This window comes from Gavialis gangeticus, unplaced genomic scaffold (genome assembly GCF_001723915.1).
Source record: "Gavialis gangeticus isolate Ggan-Ray unplaced genomic scaffold, GavGan_comp1, whole genome shotgun sequence".
Lineage (NCBI taxonomy): Eukaryota > Metazoa > Chordata > Crocodylia > Gavialidae > Gavialis > Gavialis gangeticus.
The window spans coordinates 35,304,766-35,322,096 of record NW_017728993.1 but is presented as its reverse complement, the minus strand read 5'-3'; the positions used below and the strand labels follow the sequence as shown (position 1 = coordinate 35,322,096).

Below are 17,331 nucleotides of genomic sequence, written 5' to 3'. Positions count from 1 at the left end.
CTTGGGGCAATCTTACCAATTAATTCATGAAGAAAATGGGCACATTCATCAGTGGGCACATCTACACGTGATGCTATGTTACCTTACCATAGCAATGCACTATGGTGACATAGCATTCGCAGGCAAAAACCATGACACTGCCGCTACATCGCCGTATTGACGTGTTCCTTCATTCTAGCGCATTGCTATGGTGACGAAGTACCTAAAAATAACCATCCATGGCATGCACGGTGCAATACGGGTGTTACTGCACCATCTTTTAGTACTTGCAAAAGGAGGTATTAAATGAGCACAGTAACAATGGTGCCATAGTGGCATGTGTAGATGCACCCAATGTCTACAAACAGTCGAATGTAGCCCCATTATTTTTTTAAAAAATTAAGTAATACAAGTCATACATTTATAATCAAAATATTTATTTCAACTTACTTCAGTTCCAACAAAAAAGTTTGTGGGGACATTCTCCAGCAGCTTAAGAGGTTTGGCTGAAGGGACCCTTAACTGCTTATAAGGACTTCCGTCTATAAATAGTTTTGGTTGGAGCTGGGATTGTGCCTTATCTTGAAAAGAATATGGATACAATGATTTAGTTATACTTTAAAAGCTACCAGATCAAATAGCTTATTTTCTCTAAAGTAATTCTGGGGTGAGAGGTTAGAATTTCTCAGATAACAAATAAATATGGGAAGAAAATTCCAGAGATGAAAAACCTTACTGTGTTTATGGAATACTGCCTTGGGATCTGGGCAGATGCACAAGTTACCATGAAGCAAGTTTGGGTGGGGATTTCAAGCATGTTAGTGAATCTGTGGCAACTGCCATGATAAATGCAAGGTAGCTTACCCCTTAGTGAAAGTGCAGTAAGTTGCCTCGCAGTAAGTGTGTGCATCCAGGCAACTGTGGTTAACATGCTATGTTCATACCCTAGTTTACTTCTCTGTAATTTGTTCATGTCCCTGTACTCTTACATGGGAAGCTGAGCAAGTTTCAAATGTGGGTAGCTGTGAACAAACAATACTCTTGTGGTATTCACACTTTACTTCTTAATAAAATGTTCCACCATTGGTACAGCTGCATTAATGGCAGTCACACAGGGAGTACTGGAGTAAGCTACACCTGCTCTTTTTATTAGTGTTGAGGACAACAGTGCTGAATCTACACTAAAACTTCCATTGAAGTTACTCCATCAAAACAGGGAGAGTTTGTTTTTAAATCTTTCAGTTGGAATGAAAGATTATGGAACTACTTCTCTTGATATTTGGTTTGGATCAACTTTAACAGTACAGCAGCATTTACACTAGTCAGTAACAGGTTTAAAACTAACAAAAGAAATACTTTTTTATGCAACATGTAGTTAAGTTATGGGATTCACTGCCACAGGAGGTGGTGGGAGGCAGTTAGCACAGCCAGGTTCAAAAAGGAACTGGATAAATTCATGGATGATAGATCTACTAATGGCTATTGAACAGAATGTTTGGAGATGTTTTCTCTGACACCTCTAAACTAATAATGGTGGCTGCCAGGGAGGATACTGAATAGGGGATAGATCACTGTAGAGATATCCAGTTCAATGCTATTGCTTTATAGAATCCATTTCTGCCACTGTCATAGACATAATACTGGGCTAGGTGGATGGCTGGTCTGACCCAGTATGACACTTCTTATGTTTACAAGCTGCTTCTCAGCAGCCTAAATAGCCTGGAGGAAGTATTGTGTTGATGCAGCTATATTGCTTCTGATTCTGGCACTAGCTCGGGTGTCTTCACAAGGTGCTGCATTGCAATGTGTAAGCATACCCTCTGTGTCTCTGGTAACACTGTAAAATGCGAGTAAAAGTATTTACTTGCTCTGAGGAATGCTGTGAAGGTAAATTTATTAAAGGTGAGGTAACTAAGATGAACAGGTTTACTTCCTCAAAGTATTATCTGACAGAGCATGGTAAAGAGTTCTTGCTTCTGAAGTGAACTGAGCAATTGGGGGACTAGCTTAGGGTATAGAAAATGAAGCATGAAAGAAGCAAAGATTGTTGGTGTTCTTTTTAAAGAATATTGTATTTTTAAAAATGTGTTCAAAATAAGAGATTAAGTTTGATCTCAGAATAATTATGTTACTAACCAAAGCTTAGCTGAAGTAAATGAGAGCAAATGCTTATATGAACAAGAGCTTGCAGGGTCATTACAACTTCTAATGACCATTTTATAATCTGTTTCCCATTTTAATCTCGAATTCTATTTGGCTCAAGTTGTAAATATTCATGTTTATATTAATACCAATATATGTAGGAAACATTTGTTTCCAGGCCCATTACTTACAGCATAATTATATTTCTTATTTTTTTTACTGTGAATTCAGGAAAATCAACTAATCAAAATATACATTTCCATAAAATATTACCTTGTATTTTGTAATGGTAATGCTCTTCAGTGAAGCTAATTCTGGTAGGACTGTAGTCTCCACTTGTATCACTCTTGGATAGATTTATCTAGTTAGTACAATAGAGAGGTTGTTTAGTTGTGTTAGTGTAAAGTCAGGTTCAGCCGCTCTAAGCCAGTTAGTTTCTAAGATGCCACCTTGCCCAGTAACGTAACTGGGGCAGTTGCCCTGGGTGCTAACTTTGGAGAAGTACGGAGGGGCAGAAAGAAAACACTACAGTCACACAATCACATCAGTGGACCAAAAGCTACTTTTGCCCCCATGTGTCGCAGCTCCCTGGGTGCCCTGCTGTGTTGTTACACCTCTGACCTTGCCTTACCTTCTGTTCGTACAACAGAAACATTTGATAACTCATTTTGTCAAACACTTAAGACATAACACTGAATTGCTTCTTGTTGTAACAGTAAAGACCTATCATTCCAAAATGTGTTCTTTAATTCCATAAACCCCTCCTTCCCTCACCTGCCCACTTCAAGCTGGCCCCACTGCCCTGCCCTGCCCCACAGCAAGGCGGTGCCTGCTCCCCCTGGCCAGTCTCCCCCCAGGCGCTGCAGCTCTCCGGGCTTGGCCGCCCGCACACGAGGCCCTGAGGGGGCCGCTTCTCATGTGCTGCTCAGGACTGGATGAGTCTGCATTGGTCGTCCCGAGCAGCACACGGTTCTGCTGCCACTTCTGCTGGCCGGTGTAGACCTGGCCGGCTTCCTCCCATCCCCAGCAGCACATGGGAAGCCAGCTTCAGCTGCATGCTGCTTTTCCTAGCCAGTGCCGACCTGGTTCTGCCCAGGCAGGTCCTGCAACACCATGTCAACCCGGGCGTGGCACCAGCAGGCCGGGCAGGCCCCAGGTCAACCCCAGCCTGGTCCTGGGGCTTCTCCAGCACCAGGTCAACCTGGTTGTAGCCAAGCGGCTCCTGCAGCACCATGTCAACCCGGGCATGCATGCCATATCAACCAGCACTATGTCAACCCCTGCAACTTCACTGGTGTCAAAGGTCACGTGACATCACTTCCTGATGTGATACCACTTCCTTTGAGGTCTTTAAATATGGCTCGCTGGCCCACTGGATGATAAAAGTTCGTGATCCGGCCCCACATTCAAAAAGGTTGGACACCCCTGCTCTAGAATGTCTCAGTCTGCTCCCACAAAATTGGTGGTTGTCTCAGTCCTGGTTACCTACACCTAGGGTGACCATATGGAAGTGCCAGAAATCTGGGATGTCATCCAGGAAATCCAGGACGCTGCCCATCTTCCCCACCCCATGCTTTCGAAAGCTGGTGGCAGTGGGGCTCTATGCTGGGCAGGCAGCAGTGCCTGCCTGCCTGCCTCCCTGCAAGGTGCTCTGTGCTGCTCCAGCTCCCAGTCAGCCTGTGCCCTGTGCCCCTGCATTTCCAGGATGCCCACTGTAAATCTAGCCTCTGAAATCTAGGAGTGTCCCAGCTATAATGGGACACATGGTAATCCTACCTATGCCTGTTCTGGCTCCCAGAAGAAGAACAGAATACATAGCAGTAAAATTCTGGCAACTAATATATACTACTCCCAATACTACTCCCAATACAACTCCCTTGTTGTATGCAAACTTCCTCAAGGGATCATTTTAAAGTTCTTGTGAGTTAAGTGTGTAAATCTGTCCTGCTCTGTTGAAATTATACAGGGAAAGTTATAGGAAGGACAAATAATTTTCCCTCCATTAATTGCAAAAAAAATCAGGGGAAAAATCAGAATGCTTTGAAAGATTACAGGGCATCTATGGCAGAGAGAGAAAAATACCTTGTTGTGGAGATGTAACCATAGCTTTTTTAAATTTACAGTCTTGCTTCATTCCTCCACAATATATCTGTATATAGTACCTTCATGAGAGGTCTCCAACTGAGGTCTAAATGTGTAAAAGTAGTAGGGACATCAGGGGGTGCCTCAATTGCTTTCTCTTCTTTTGTTTTCTCAGATGAAGCCTGCACATTCAGTTTGGGAGCTCGAATATCCCAAAACAATATCAAGCTGAAAAAAAACAGTCTTTTGAACATTTTGGTAAGCTTTTATTTTACACCTTAGGTTTGGACCTTTTATCTTTGAACTTAGTATAGCAAAAGATAAAAGAGTTGAGAAATGCAGAAATGGTAAACTAGTTTGTAGCTATATTATTCATAAACAGTAGCTCATAGTTATTCAGTATTTCATTTTCAATCTGTTAACATGTTAACATAGCTACATAACCATCACACTATTTGCTTAATACAGCCACATTCTAACAGAATGAAATCCCCTCACCTGCAGTTATTTGGTCTCCATAGAAATAATATATAGAGTATTTTTTTATGCAATGCATAGTTAACTTGTGGAATTCATTGTCACAGGAAGGTGGTAGAGGCAGTAGCATAAAAAAGGGAAAATCAGAGGGACTAGACAAATTCTAGTTAAGTTCTTGAACAAATTTTCTCTTGTCACCAAGAGTTTCAAGTTTTAAGAAGTATTTCCTTTAAACTTTTCTGAATTTGCCACCTCCTTCATTTTTCTTGAATGTTCCTATGGTCTTAAATTACAAAAGTGGGAGAATAGGAATTCCCGATATACCTCCTCCAGGCTATTCATTTTTTCATGTAATTTATCATGTGCTATCATATGTGCCTGTTTTCTAAGGTAAAAAGCCCTAATCTTTTTTCTTGTGAGTTATCAAGAATTTTTCTAATTCTGCAATATTTTTAAATGAGGTAACCTGCAATGCATAAAATTATTCCAGATAAAGCCACGCCCTCAATGTAAACAGCGTATAATAATACCCTCCTTGCTACTGTTACGTTCCTTATAGAACCTAACATATTGGTTCCTTTTCTTATAGTTTCATAGTTGTTTCATAGTTCGTAGGGTCGGAAGGGACCTGAGCAGATCATTAAGTCCGACCCCCTGCCCTGGGCAGGAAAGAGTACTGGGGTCAAATGACCCCGGCTAGGTGATAATCCAGCCTCCAGGGTAGGAGCGAGCACCACTTCCCTTGGAAGCTGGTTCCAGATCCTAGCTGCCCTGACTGTGAAGTAGTGCCTCCTGATGTCTAGCCTGAACCTACTCTCAATCAACTTGTGTCTGTTATTCCTAGTTACTCCTTAAAACTATAGGTGCACCTAAGCTAAGGTCTTCATTGAGCTAACTACAACTCCTATGTCCTTTTAGTAAGTTGCTACAGTTAATTTCGAACCCAGCATTATTTTGCATAAATCAGCACTGAATTTCATTTGCCATCATGTTGCCCTATCTCCTAAGTTGTTTAGGTCCCTGAAGTTCTTCAGTCTTTTCTTTTTTTAAATCTAAATAATTGTCATATGCAAATTTTACTTCCTCACATTTGCCTCCCATTCCTGATAATGAATATATAATACAGTATGAGATGTACTCTGGAACTGTGAAAGAACCCACTGTTAACACATTTTTTTTTCTGTGAAGAAACTTGACTATTTAATCCTACTCTTTTCATTTGGCTTCTAGATAACCTTTGCCTCGTGTCACAGGACTGTTTAATAGACTGTTTAGTCTACTCCAGAAAAATATTCGTAATGGTTTATAACAGCAAGACCGTTTTTGCTGCTGTGGCATATTTTGTTCTTGTAACCAGCATAAATCATACCAGCAAAAGGACTCATTGGGGATATAACTATGTCTACCAAAAGGCTTTACTGGTATAGAAATGGTTTTTAAATGGTATCTATAAATTACACTACTGCACCAGCAAAAGTGTACGCTGTAAACTTCACTTTAATTTCTGTAGCAGTTTTTTGGGATGGATCAATTTAATTGGCATAAATGCAATTCTGCAGCCATCCAGGTCAATTTACAGAGGAACAGCAACTTTCCTGACGCAAATGGTACATGAAAGCACACCACAGCTAGCAGCTTGTAGCCCCTTTGTGAAGCCTATGTGAAATGGGTTTTGTTGTGCTGACACACTAGGATGGATTTTACATATTCAGGATAGTTTTGTTAGGAATTCATTATCCCGTGTTATCCCATGGAACTTAGTGATTGAACATTACGGAGAGAAAAATTAAGTTATATTTAGAAAGCTTTTTGAAGGAGTTACACGAGTGTGTTGTGGTTATATGGGGAATATTTTTTAGAATACAATACCAGTCCGCAGAGCAGGTTACAAGCTGCACACACACTCCAGCTCTGTTTTCAAAAGTAAGGCCCATTTTGTTGACCTAGAAAGTAGTAAAGAAGTGAATGAGGAGGGGAAAAAGCAGCAAATTGTTATTTACTGAACTACAACTTGCCCCATACAAAATGGGCATTAAGAAAGAAATTTACCTTCTGCTGTATTGTATGCTGTGCTACAAATCAAGGCTCATTAGCCAGTTGATGTAACAATAATGCAAAATACATTTAAGCAAACCAATGTATTTCAAGCAGATTGCTAATGCATTGATTTTTTTTTTGGACTTGATTTTTGGGGGCTTCTGCAGTTGAGTGCTTACAACTGCAGAAGAAAAATTGTCACTGAAAAAATCAAGCTATCAACACTCAAATAATTTACTGTTCTAGTACTCAGTCAGCCTCATCTTCTAAATTTTACCCTGCTTAAGTAACTCATCAAGGAATGAATTGCAAACAACTAAGAATATAGTAGTGAAGTGCTTTGAGTTCAGTTAAGGAGGTCAGTATAATTATGAGGCTCAGACGTGTGAAGGGATTTTCTCTAGTTTACATAGAAGACTAGAATCCATGTCTTCTGGGTCTGTTTTTCAGTCCCCTATCCTCAGGCCACACTGTGAAATTATAATTGGAAAGATGCATCTCAAATGACCCCTGTTTACAGTAATTATAAATAATTTAATTTATGCATGCTGGGCTTTGGTGTTTTTCCCAGTAATTGCTTTCTCCTAACTGATCACTTAATTTTTACTTTTAGAGCAGAACAGCATATCAGATTTGTTTAAAGTTGCTTAGAGAAATAAGGAACAGAATAAAATGTGCTGCTGATATAATACATACTGTTGATCCCTGAGATGTTCTCTAAACTTATTTTCCAACCTAATCTCCACTATATAAAAACATATTTATACAATGGAGCCTTTGTTTGGGGAAAAATGGTTATTTCCACCTCACTGGCTATATCTGTTTATCAGCTGTTGCAGTAATATTGCAGCCATTCTTTTAACACTTAATAGACCAAGTCCTATTCAGCTTTTTCACACCGGCACTCCCTCTGAAAGCAAATGGCTACTTAGATGAGTAGAAAAAGCTCTATAGTTTTGTTGTGTGAAAATTCCCAAAGAAGAAAATGACCATGTATTAGGAAATTTTAACTGTAAATGTCAAACCATCAAGAATATAATTATAATTCTGAGTAAAGATGCTTTACAGTACAATCAACTACATTAACTGCTTAGAGCACAATCAAAGTATAGCAAGCATAAGGGAAGTGATTTGCATTATTTGGCATTCTGATATTCAGTCAGAAATCCTGAGGGCAACTAACACAAAGAATACTATAAATAATTGCATCTTTTAACATTTTATCTGCAGTTTCTGTCATTTTTGAATTAGCGGTTTGCAATACGTAACAAACATATATAGGGAAATATTAAAACAAACTCACCTCAAAATAATCTGGCAGCCAATGTATATCTGTTACTACTGCTTTATGGCCATATTCTATGGAAGAGACTGCGCAGTATCTCACAAAATGTGGCTCCTTACCACTTTGTTGTGCTTGTATAAATGAAGGCTAGAGAAGGTTTTAAAAAATACAAAAATCTGGTTTTCAAGGAAAGGAAACTTTGCATGTTTTTTATGACCCTTAATTGTAATTTAGTGCAGTCTAGAAATTTCCAGGGGCTTGATCCAAAGCTCACTGACTTCAAGTGCCTTCAATCTAGACTTCAATTAGCTTACAACAGACATGCCATACTGTAAAAAAGAATTCCACAGTGCATTCATATCTCTACCCACCTTCATCCTAGCGTTGTCACTGTACTCTGTCCTTGGGCCTCCCTTCTTTTTTACCCTCTGTGTATCATCTTTCCATTCCCATGCCTTTCCACCCCACTAAGCATTCTGTGAGAGCAAAATCACCTTCTTTGCATCCTTTGAATCTTTCTCTATAATTTGCACAATTATTTATTTGACTGTGTTTACTTAAATACAAGAATTGATTTGTATTATATTTGATCTAGTCAGTAAACTTTGTGATTCTGGTCAATAAATAACAATGCTCTCTTGTAGTTCTGGTCTGTATAAATTAGAGTAGTGCTATTGAACCAGGTTGATGTATATTATAAAAGTTTGACAGAGGTTTATTTATTTATTAATTACCTCTCATGAATCTAGGTACAAGGCACTACATCTCACAGCAGTTCTCAGGCAGTGGGGACCCAGGGTTCCCCTCACTGGACTCACCACCTCTTGGAACATGCCAGCTCTTAGTTTTTACTCGTGTTTTGACAACAGAAAAATAAAAGAGCAATATCTTCTGTTGTAAAGCACTCAGAAAGACTACAACAGGTCAAAATGCTTTTAACACTATGGGTTACTATTTGAAATCTCTGGTTTTATCTTAAGAATTGTGTTTGTACACGCAGTGTTAACATTGCTAAAATTGCATGGCATTCTTGAAAAGATCTCGAAGTACCCCAGGGTGCCACACCACTCTGGCTGAGAATCACTGACCTACTGCCTTGTTTTGGGGCTACTGATTCCCTTGTGTTACACTTTGATCCCCTCTCCTATATCTTTTCTGACTTGATCTTTTTTCCTTTTCTTTCTCCACAGTGATAGTCTGTGAAGCACTAAATATAGACCTGAAATAAATTTGAAGCACTGACCATATTAACAGCAGTATTCTTGCTTCCACCAGCTCCAGTTTTAGCATTTTGAAGCTTCTCTTCGTATTCAGAAATGTCCCACAGTGCAACCTATGTTGAAAATGGATATAATTAAGTAATGTAAATGATACACTAACAAATACTTTTAATATGCATCTAGCATTGTGAAAGAAATCTATTTATTGTGCCAGAACAGGAAAGGTCTTTTAAGCTATTCCTCTGCATGTCTACATGCTGTCCATTGTATAGGTCTAGTACATGTACTACATTGCATAAGACCAATATCAAACTATTATTGATTGGGGCATCTATCTAGTTTTTCAAAATGTTCCCTTAAACTGTGAATGCTGGCACAGGATGTTGTAGAGGCCAAGAACATAACCAGGTTTAAGAATGGGCTTATCCTTCATAAATTTGTCTAATCCATCAGAGAGACATCCTCAGGTAGAGGACCTCCCTAAACCTCTGAGTGTTGATAACTGAAAAGGCATAACAGAACGGTTAACTTTACATGTGCTCAATTTCTTATATCATTCTGTTGAAGCATCCACTACTTGGTGCTATTGGAAATAGGCTAGTGGGCCCTTGTCTGACCTGGTAGGGAATAAGCAAGTACCTATGATATCACTTTAAAGGGATCAAACAAGGACTAAACCCTTATGTGGAGAATGCCAACATCTACAATAAGATAAAGCATTTCAATGAGATATTAATATTCCACAAACCAGCTACAAACCAGTGAGAGTTGGGAAACAAACTTCCTTGTCCACAGAAATGCCTGATTCTTTTTTGGAACTCTAATTGTATGAAATAGCTTTGGATACCACAGATTAATTGTGTTGTATAAAAATATATTTTTCTCTTGGATTATTTGTGTTCTCCCCCTGTTCTCCCCCATATATATTTTATTAAGTAAAAGAGCAGGTGTGACCAATTATAGCACTTTCTCTCTAAAACAGCAGTAGCAGCCTAAAGATGGGAAGCACTTATCATCTAAAGCCAGAGTCTCAGTGATTATAATGAAGTACAAGCAGCCTCATACATCTAAAGTGCCCTGATGCCTGTGGTAATGGACATTAAAATACTATTGGTCCAAGAAACCTGGATGGATCTGAAGCTTTCCTTTTTCTTTTTCGTCTCGCCATTTGGATTTGAGAGATATCTGGGTCCCTTTTAGTGATCTGGATCTCAGATCCCTTTCAGTGGTTCTGGGACTTTAGGAATAATATTACACAGGAATACATTAGTGGCAATTTTATGATGCAATTCTATGAAGGAAATGTTTGATGCTAATCCATACAAAGTACTCAAAATAATGGTAAAAAGCAAAAAAACACAAATGAGTATGCTAGGAAGGACCACTGTATAAGAAGTTGCCAAAATATGGAGAATTTCCTCAAATACAATAAAGACTATCCTGTCAGCATTATCTTTAATGCAATAACTCTGTGGTTTAAACCTCTCCCACAAAAGAAACTTAGACCCAGACACAGCTACAGAACCACAAAGAAAGTGACACCATTGGAAATCATGGTTCCATCAGAAATGGGTGAGGAATGGGAAGTAGAGTCAAAGCCACAGGCCATCAACCTTTTAGCAAGCCAATAGCTGGAACAACCTGGCTCTCATCCAAAGTGGCCTGGGTGGCTTTGGCAGCACGTTATCAGCAGGGGACCTTCCCCATATCCACATCTGTACCAGGGCTAGAAATCTGGGAGCTGCACCAGCGCTGCTGCTGCTTCTCCCTGTCCTCCCTTCCCCATACGCAGCTGCAGAGTGGCACACCTGCAGGTTGCCCAGCCCCAGTGCGGCTTTCCAGTAGCTGAAAGCTGTGCCCAAGCTGTAACTGGGGTAATCAAAAAATCAGTGAGGAATGTTCAATGTAGATGCAAAATGCAGAAAATTAAAATTGTATAAATAAAATTTAGCTAAAACAAATCATATAAAACATAACAGAACTGAGAGATGAATAAACACCTGTCCGTTTATACAGCCTCCAGCAATGATATTGGGATCACTTGGACAGAACTGAAAGCAGAAAATATCTTCAGGGCACTCCAGCAGTAACTAGAAAATAATATAATCAATTTAGAAATATAGTCATATTGGCAATATTGTTTCTTCATTGTTTGAGAACTCGGAATATTTTGAAATTCTGTTTAAATACCTGAGGGTGAATAGGGTCAGAGAAACTCCAGAAAAGGATCAATGACTTCCACAGTAGCAGTTTACCAGATAGGTTAACTCGATCTTCATAAGTAAGTCTTTCTGTCACTGACACTGCTATAATCCCTGATTAAGAAGAAAACCTCATTATCTATGGAGTTTTTTTAGCGCTAAAAAGTAACAGGCCCACCAGGAGTTTTAATGGATCGGTTAATTATTGTGTTACAAGTGACGGAAGGTGAGAGGGGAGGGCAGGATTTAAGTATCTATCCTTGTTTAAACAACATAAAGGAGCAAAAAAAGATGCCCTTTTTTTCCAATTGCAATTTTTTTTCCAATAATTTCTTTAAAGCAATATTTTTAATTATAAATGAAGATTAAATTTGTTATCATTTCAGTTGTAGAACCTCAAGACCAACAAAGAATTTAATTTTGGCTAACAGTTCTTAAATTGTAATCCAGAAGCTGGAATACTAGGACAGCCTAGCTGTGCTCTTGGCCAGCATTATACAACTAATTCCTTTGTAGTTGTACTTAGAAGATAAATTCTCTGCAGCCTGCAGTGTTGGCTATTTGCATGTTGCCCACCGTTGTACAGCAGTAATTTGCACCTTGAAGCAAGAGAGGCTAAATGAACCCTCTAGTGGGCCCTAGGCAAACAATTTGAGGGTCCTGGGCCAGTCGAGACCCCCTTCCCCACCTCAGTGCTGTCGCCTGTGGGGAGTGGGGCTTGGAGCCGCTCCTAGGAAGCAGCCATGGTGCAATGAGGCCAGTGGATACCATTTATGCTGCCACTGCAGAAAAAAGGACCAAAGCCCCGCCACAGCTCAGGGCCCTAGTCATATGCCTAGTTTGCCTATGTTTTAATTTGACCCTAGAAGCAATGGATCATGTGAAGTTGCATTAGATCACAGGGAGTATAGTTGCAGCTCAGTTAAACAGGCCTCACAAGTGGGGGATTTCCTTCCTCTAACCACCTACTGTTTACTTGTAGGAAGGACTATGTGGCCTGTAATGTATTACCCTTTTAAGTTCCATGACATACCTATCATTTTCATCTCCTCTCAAATCAGTGGTTTGCACAAAAATACTAAGTAAATTTTTAATTTAACGGCTGATAAATTCATAAAGATTTTAAATTTTAAGACTGTTAAGTAATATCAAATGTCATTTCAAGCATGACCCAACTACTTTATAATCATTACCATAAATGGTTGGGTGCCAGCCAATACAGGTAACGGTTCTGTTCTTCAGAGAGTGCAGGTCTGTAAATGATTGGTATTCTTTAAGGTAAGCATCTGACTTGCCACCAAAACTGCTTTCATCTTCTGCTAGTGCTTTCCAGTCATCAAAAAAAGCATTCATTATTTCATTTTGCTGCAATGCTATTTCCACTCTGTTTTGTGAAAAAGAATAGTTAACATACTCATATTCAAACATTCCAGGTCCGATATAGTCAATGGCATAATTACTATTTCAGTAAAAAGACTTATTTCATTCAAGTATGAATACATCCCTCAGGGTGATATGTACTAAGGCAGGGGTAGGTAACCTCTGGCATGTGTGTCAGAGTGTGGCACATGAAAGCAATTTGCTTGGCATGCAAGCCCCGAGACGGACAGCAGGGGAGGTCCGAGGCCCAATCCTTGTTGTGGCAGGACAGCCCTGGCCCCTTCCCTGCATCTGCTTCGAGGCACATGTGCACCTGCTGCTGGTGATAAGCCAGGCCATGTCTCCATGGACCCTGATGCAGCCACTTAGAGCCTCCACGCTGCCTCTTGTGAGCAGCCTGGGCTCCGTGGTAGGCTTCAGGGGCCTGCCCAGAGCCTGGGCTGATTGTGGCAGTCAGCTGGGAGGCTTCAATATGGTCCATGGAACTGCGGCCTGGCAGCCAGTACACACGTGCCTCCAAGCAGATGGCAGGGAAGTGGCTGGGTCTGTGTTGCCACAAGAAAGATTGGGCCCCTCATGGCTCTCCCACCATCCATCCCTGGCACACCAAAATCTTACAAGTTGAGGTTGTGGGTGTTTTTGACATGCTGCCCAGAAATGTTGCTGACCCCTGTACTAAGGTTACCCAATGACTGGTCACAACCCTCAAGACAGCCTTTCTCATTTTAAACACACTTAAGTACATTTTTTGCTAGAGTTCTGTGCGTACTCAGATTTGACTCAGAGGGGACGTTTAAGAACAATAAGAGGCAGTTCCTCCAGCATCACTGGCAGCAACTGCAAGAGTTTTTGCCTTCCCCTGTAGCAGGAAGCATCATAGTCTTTCTAGGAATTTGTGAGCATAGATTAACCAACTAATTCCCTATCACTGCAGTGGCAGGGTGCTGGTAGTGCTGTCATCTCCTCTGCCTTTACTATATCATGTTTTAGGTCAGTGGTCTCCAACCTTTTTAAGTAGAACACCTTTGGCATTTAAAAGCAACCCAAGATCTACTGTGCTCTGCCACCACCCCTCCCCCACCACCCCTCCCCTGCCGTACCCAGCAGGTAAGTCCGTGGGAAGGGAAGTGGGAGGGACAGATTGAGGCAGAGGGAGAAAAAATTATTTGGGGGCATGCCTCCCAAGCAGGTAAGTCCCACCCAGCTGGGGTCCCACTCAACTTACCCCCTGCTCCTGCCTCTGCGGCACTGTCCCTCACCGCAGGGGCCTCGATGTAGCTCCATCCTTCCTTCCCCCACAGACTGTTGGGCTGAGGCATGCATGTGCATGCACATGGGAACTCATCCCCCCACCCCAGCCTCAGATACTCCAAGAGGCTCCAAGAGCTACCACAAGAGGCTCTGAGATCTACTGGTGGATCAAGTTGCACTGGTTGCTCTTGGTGTTTCTGATATGGAGCACTGTACTTATGTGTGAGGGTTTGAAGTGGTGATATTGGGGTTTCCTGGGTAACAGGTTGCTTGTGAATGCAGAGGACTGGATTTCAGTTCAGTGTAATGTTCCATTTCCAGTTTATGCCTGGACTCCAGTGAGATTTGGATCAGACTATTGAAGTGTATTGCTCCACCCTGCTATGATTTTGTAAATAACAAGCCTCAATAAATTCAGTGAGTCAACCCGTGTGCATAAGAGCTGTAGGACTGGACACTCAGGGTGCTTGCAGACATGAGGAGGGACCCCTCCCCCAAATGGTCCTTTACTTTAAACTCATTGTGTTCCTGCGCCAAGACTAGTGCATGCCCAGAAGAGGCGGTGCCTTAGCTGTACCCAACTTTCTCAATGTCTGTATAGACTGGGCACTTGAGTGGAGGTTTTTAGGTGCTTTTATCTAATAGCTGATTATATTAGATATAATATAGATTATATCAGCTATTAGATAAAAGGGCCAAAAAGCTCCAGTGAAGCATCTGATCTATACATATGCTGCAGAACCGGATCAAACTAATGCACTGCTGCTTCCAGTAAAGTGTGGTTTTCTGGGTTGTTTTTTTCCCCATGCCTCTCAGCACCCCCATAATTTAGCTTCTTGCTTTACTTAATACAGCAGAGAAGTCATAGCAATAATCCTTAGCTGGTATAAATAGAGGCTGTATACAAATGTTCAAATTACCTGGGAGAATTCTCCCAGGTTTGTGTTCCTGGTAGAAAAACTTGCCCAGAGACACCTGAACAGACATTTGAATGCTGAGCCCTTGAAGAACAGAGAGCTTGCTGTGTTGACACTGTGCAGCCAGGGGTCCCCTGTGCACATATTTTGAAGTGCTCTGCAGACTCCCTCAGTCTGCCTGGAGACAGATGGCAGCAGTGCAGAGGGTAGCCCTGACTGCTGATCAAGACTGCTCAGAGTCAGCCTGTGACTCCCTGCAACACAATGTGGGGATTGTGAAGGGGTGTCTTTTGCTCTCTGCTCAGCTGCAGCAGTAGAATCCAGCAAGCAACATAGTCTCCTTGAGTGGGGGAGAGCAAAGCAACCTGGTATGCTGGAGAACTGCTACGTTGTTTCTCTCAGAAGAGAATATGTACAGACATTCACTCTCCCAGGAGAAACTTTCTTAGGAATGATTTCACTCTAGTTGTTCCCAGGTTTTTTTTCTCCTGGAGAAAAATCCTGAATGTCTAAATGCTTGTGGTTTCTCCTGGGAAAGCAGCAACTCTTCCAGAAGAAACTAAATGTCTACTAAATGGCTAGATATTACTCCACTAATTTTAATATTACTATGCTTATTTAGCTGTAGAGCTGGTCCATAATCCTTTGTTTACTATGGAAATGGATGTACTACAGAACTTTTTTCCTCATGGAAATACAGGTGATTCCAAAATACTATTACAGAATCATCTAAGGTTTTTTTTTTAAAGTTAGGAAGGAAGTGTATATAAAAGTACAGGGACTGCAATACCAGATTTATTCCATGAGTCCTTCTAGAGCAGTGGTTCTCAACCTTTTTTGTATCAGGACCCATTTGTAAACATCGATGGTCAGTCCCGACTCAGTGCCCCTCACTCCCAACCCACTGTCCCCTGCCCCCCAGTGTGTGGGAAGGGGGTAGGTGTGTGGAGTGGGGGGGCCTCATGCAACCTTTACAGGCTGGAACTCACAAAGGAAAAGCTACCATTTCCCACGTTTTTCTCCTTTAAAGGAGAATCTATTTGAAAAGTTTGTTGATCTATTTTTAAAGTTTGTTTGCGATCCTTTCATATATTCTTGCATAGCACGTTTGGGTTGTGACCCACAAGTTGAGAAATGGTGCTCTAGAGAACTATCTTTTCTCTGACACACATGGATGCCTTATATCTCAGAGGAAGGTGTTAAAGCCCTCTTCTGGACAGTTACACAATAACACTGTTGTTATTTTTAGAATAGCAAAAATGCAGGTTAAGGCAAAATAGTAAAAGGGATTTATGCTTTAAATTTCAGATGGTTGAAAAATTGTCATTAAGAAAGCTTTTAATTGCATGGCTTAGCATGTAACTAATGTGTTAGACATTTCAAATGATCTTTTGTAATGCATAACACCTTAAGTGTATTGATTGGGAATACATGCATCTGAACTTACATTTTTGTGTTAGGTTTGTACCTGTTTGTTTTAAAACTAAGTATATAGCAGTGTCTATTATATAGTTATATATACTTCATTACTGTTAGGTAACCCTTAAATAACATTACTGTAATGTTTTTACCGTAAGAACACTGAGGTAATAAATTTTTTCAGATCGTCAGATGATAAACACTGCTCTTTTTCTTCATTTGAGAACTCTCTAGGAAAATATTGGGTTGTTGCATTTCTTGGGTAAGTCCTAAGCAGTTTAAGAAAAAAAGTCACATTTGTTAATTTATATATTTTTTCAAAGTAAACCATATATAATTCACAAAATTAAAAACTAAATATGTTAACGTTTGTTAACACTGGTAGAGAGACTTGGATTGATCCTGCTTTGTAGAAAAGGGAGAGGTGGGTAAATACAAAATGTCTGCAAAATGAACTTTCAGATGGCCAAATTCTGTACCCTCACTGCATTTACAACTCTATAACCCCCTTGATTCCAGTGCAGGTATTTCTGATTTGCATAAATGTGAGATTGGAATCAGGGTGTAAGCAAACAAAGAAATTGTTTCCCTTTATAAACAGTGCTAAAAGAATTGGCAGTCCGTCTTACGCTTACCATTTTGTCTGAGTACTTGTTTCCCTTACTTTTGGAACAAACTGTGCCCCAACATCTCTTTCAAGCTGTTTAATGCTGAAATTTTTATCCTGATAGGATGTACATTCAATGTAGCCATCTTTCACATTGGAAGCATTTCGATCGGTAAATGTTACTGCTGCACCAAACTGTCTGCGCAATCGAGAAATCTCATATTTAATCTGCAATACATCAGAAATATACATTTCTCAAATTAGCAGAGGAAAGGTATTCTTGAAAAGAAAGTCTTTTAAAGCAGCAATATTCATAGATCCCCAGGGTCACCTG

The 17,331-nt window shown here is 40.5% G+C and overlaps 2 protein-coding genes across 3 annotated transcripts in view; one reads left to right on the top strand and one right to left on the bottom strand.

Annotated features, from left to right (window-relative positions):
- The window catches only part of SYDE2 (synapse defective Rho GTPase homolog 2), a 113,587-nt gene extending 109,141 nt beyond the window's left edge, over positions 1-4,446 (top strand). The window contains exon 8 of the mRNA XM_019501544.1: positions 4,379-4,446. The gene's annotated coding sequence lies outside the window, so the exon portion shown is untranslated. The remainder of the gene's footprint in view (positions 1-4,378) is intronic.
- WDR63 (WD repeat domain 63) overlaps positions 1-17,331 on the bottom strand; it is a 57,306-nt gene that overhangs the window by 8,961 nt on the left and 31,014 nt on the right. For both annotated transcript variants that reach the window (XM_019501539.1, XM_019501538.1), the window contains 11 exons: positions 17,026-17,225; positions 16,543-16,659; positions 12,617-12,807; positions 11,413-11,537; positions 11,223-11,312; positions 9,246-9,335; positions 8,021-8,149; positions 6,550-6,623; positions 4,284-4,431; positions 2,395-2,482; positions 430-560 (listed from right to left, as the gene is read on the bottom strand). In XM_019501539.1, coding sequence (XP_019357084.1) covers positions 430-560; positions 2,395-2,482; positions 4,284-4,431; positions 6,550-6,623; positions 8,021-8,149; positions 9,246-9,335; positions 11,223-11,312; positions 11,413-11,537; positions 12,617-12,807; positions 16,543-16,659; positions 17,026-17,225 — 1,383 coding nt within the window. The remainder of the gene's footprint in view (positions 1-429; positions 561-2,394; positions 2,483-4,283; positions 4,432-6,549; positions 6,624-8,020; positions 8,150-9,245; positions 9,336-11,222; positions 11,313-11,412; positions 11,538-12,616; positions 12,808-16,542; positions 16,660-17,025; positions 17,226-17,331) is intronic.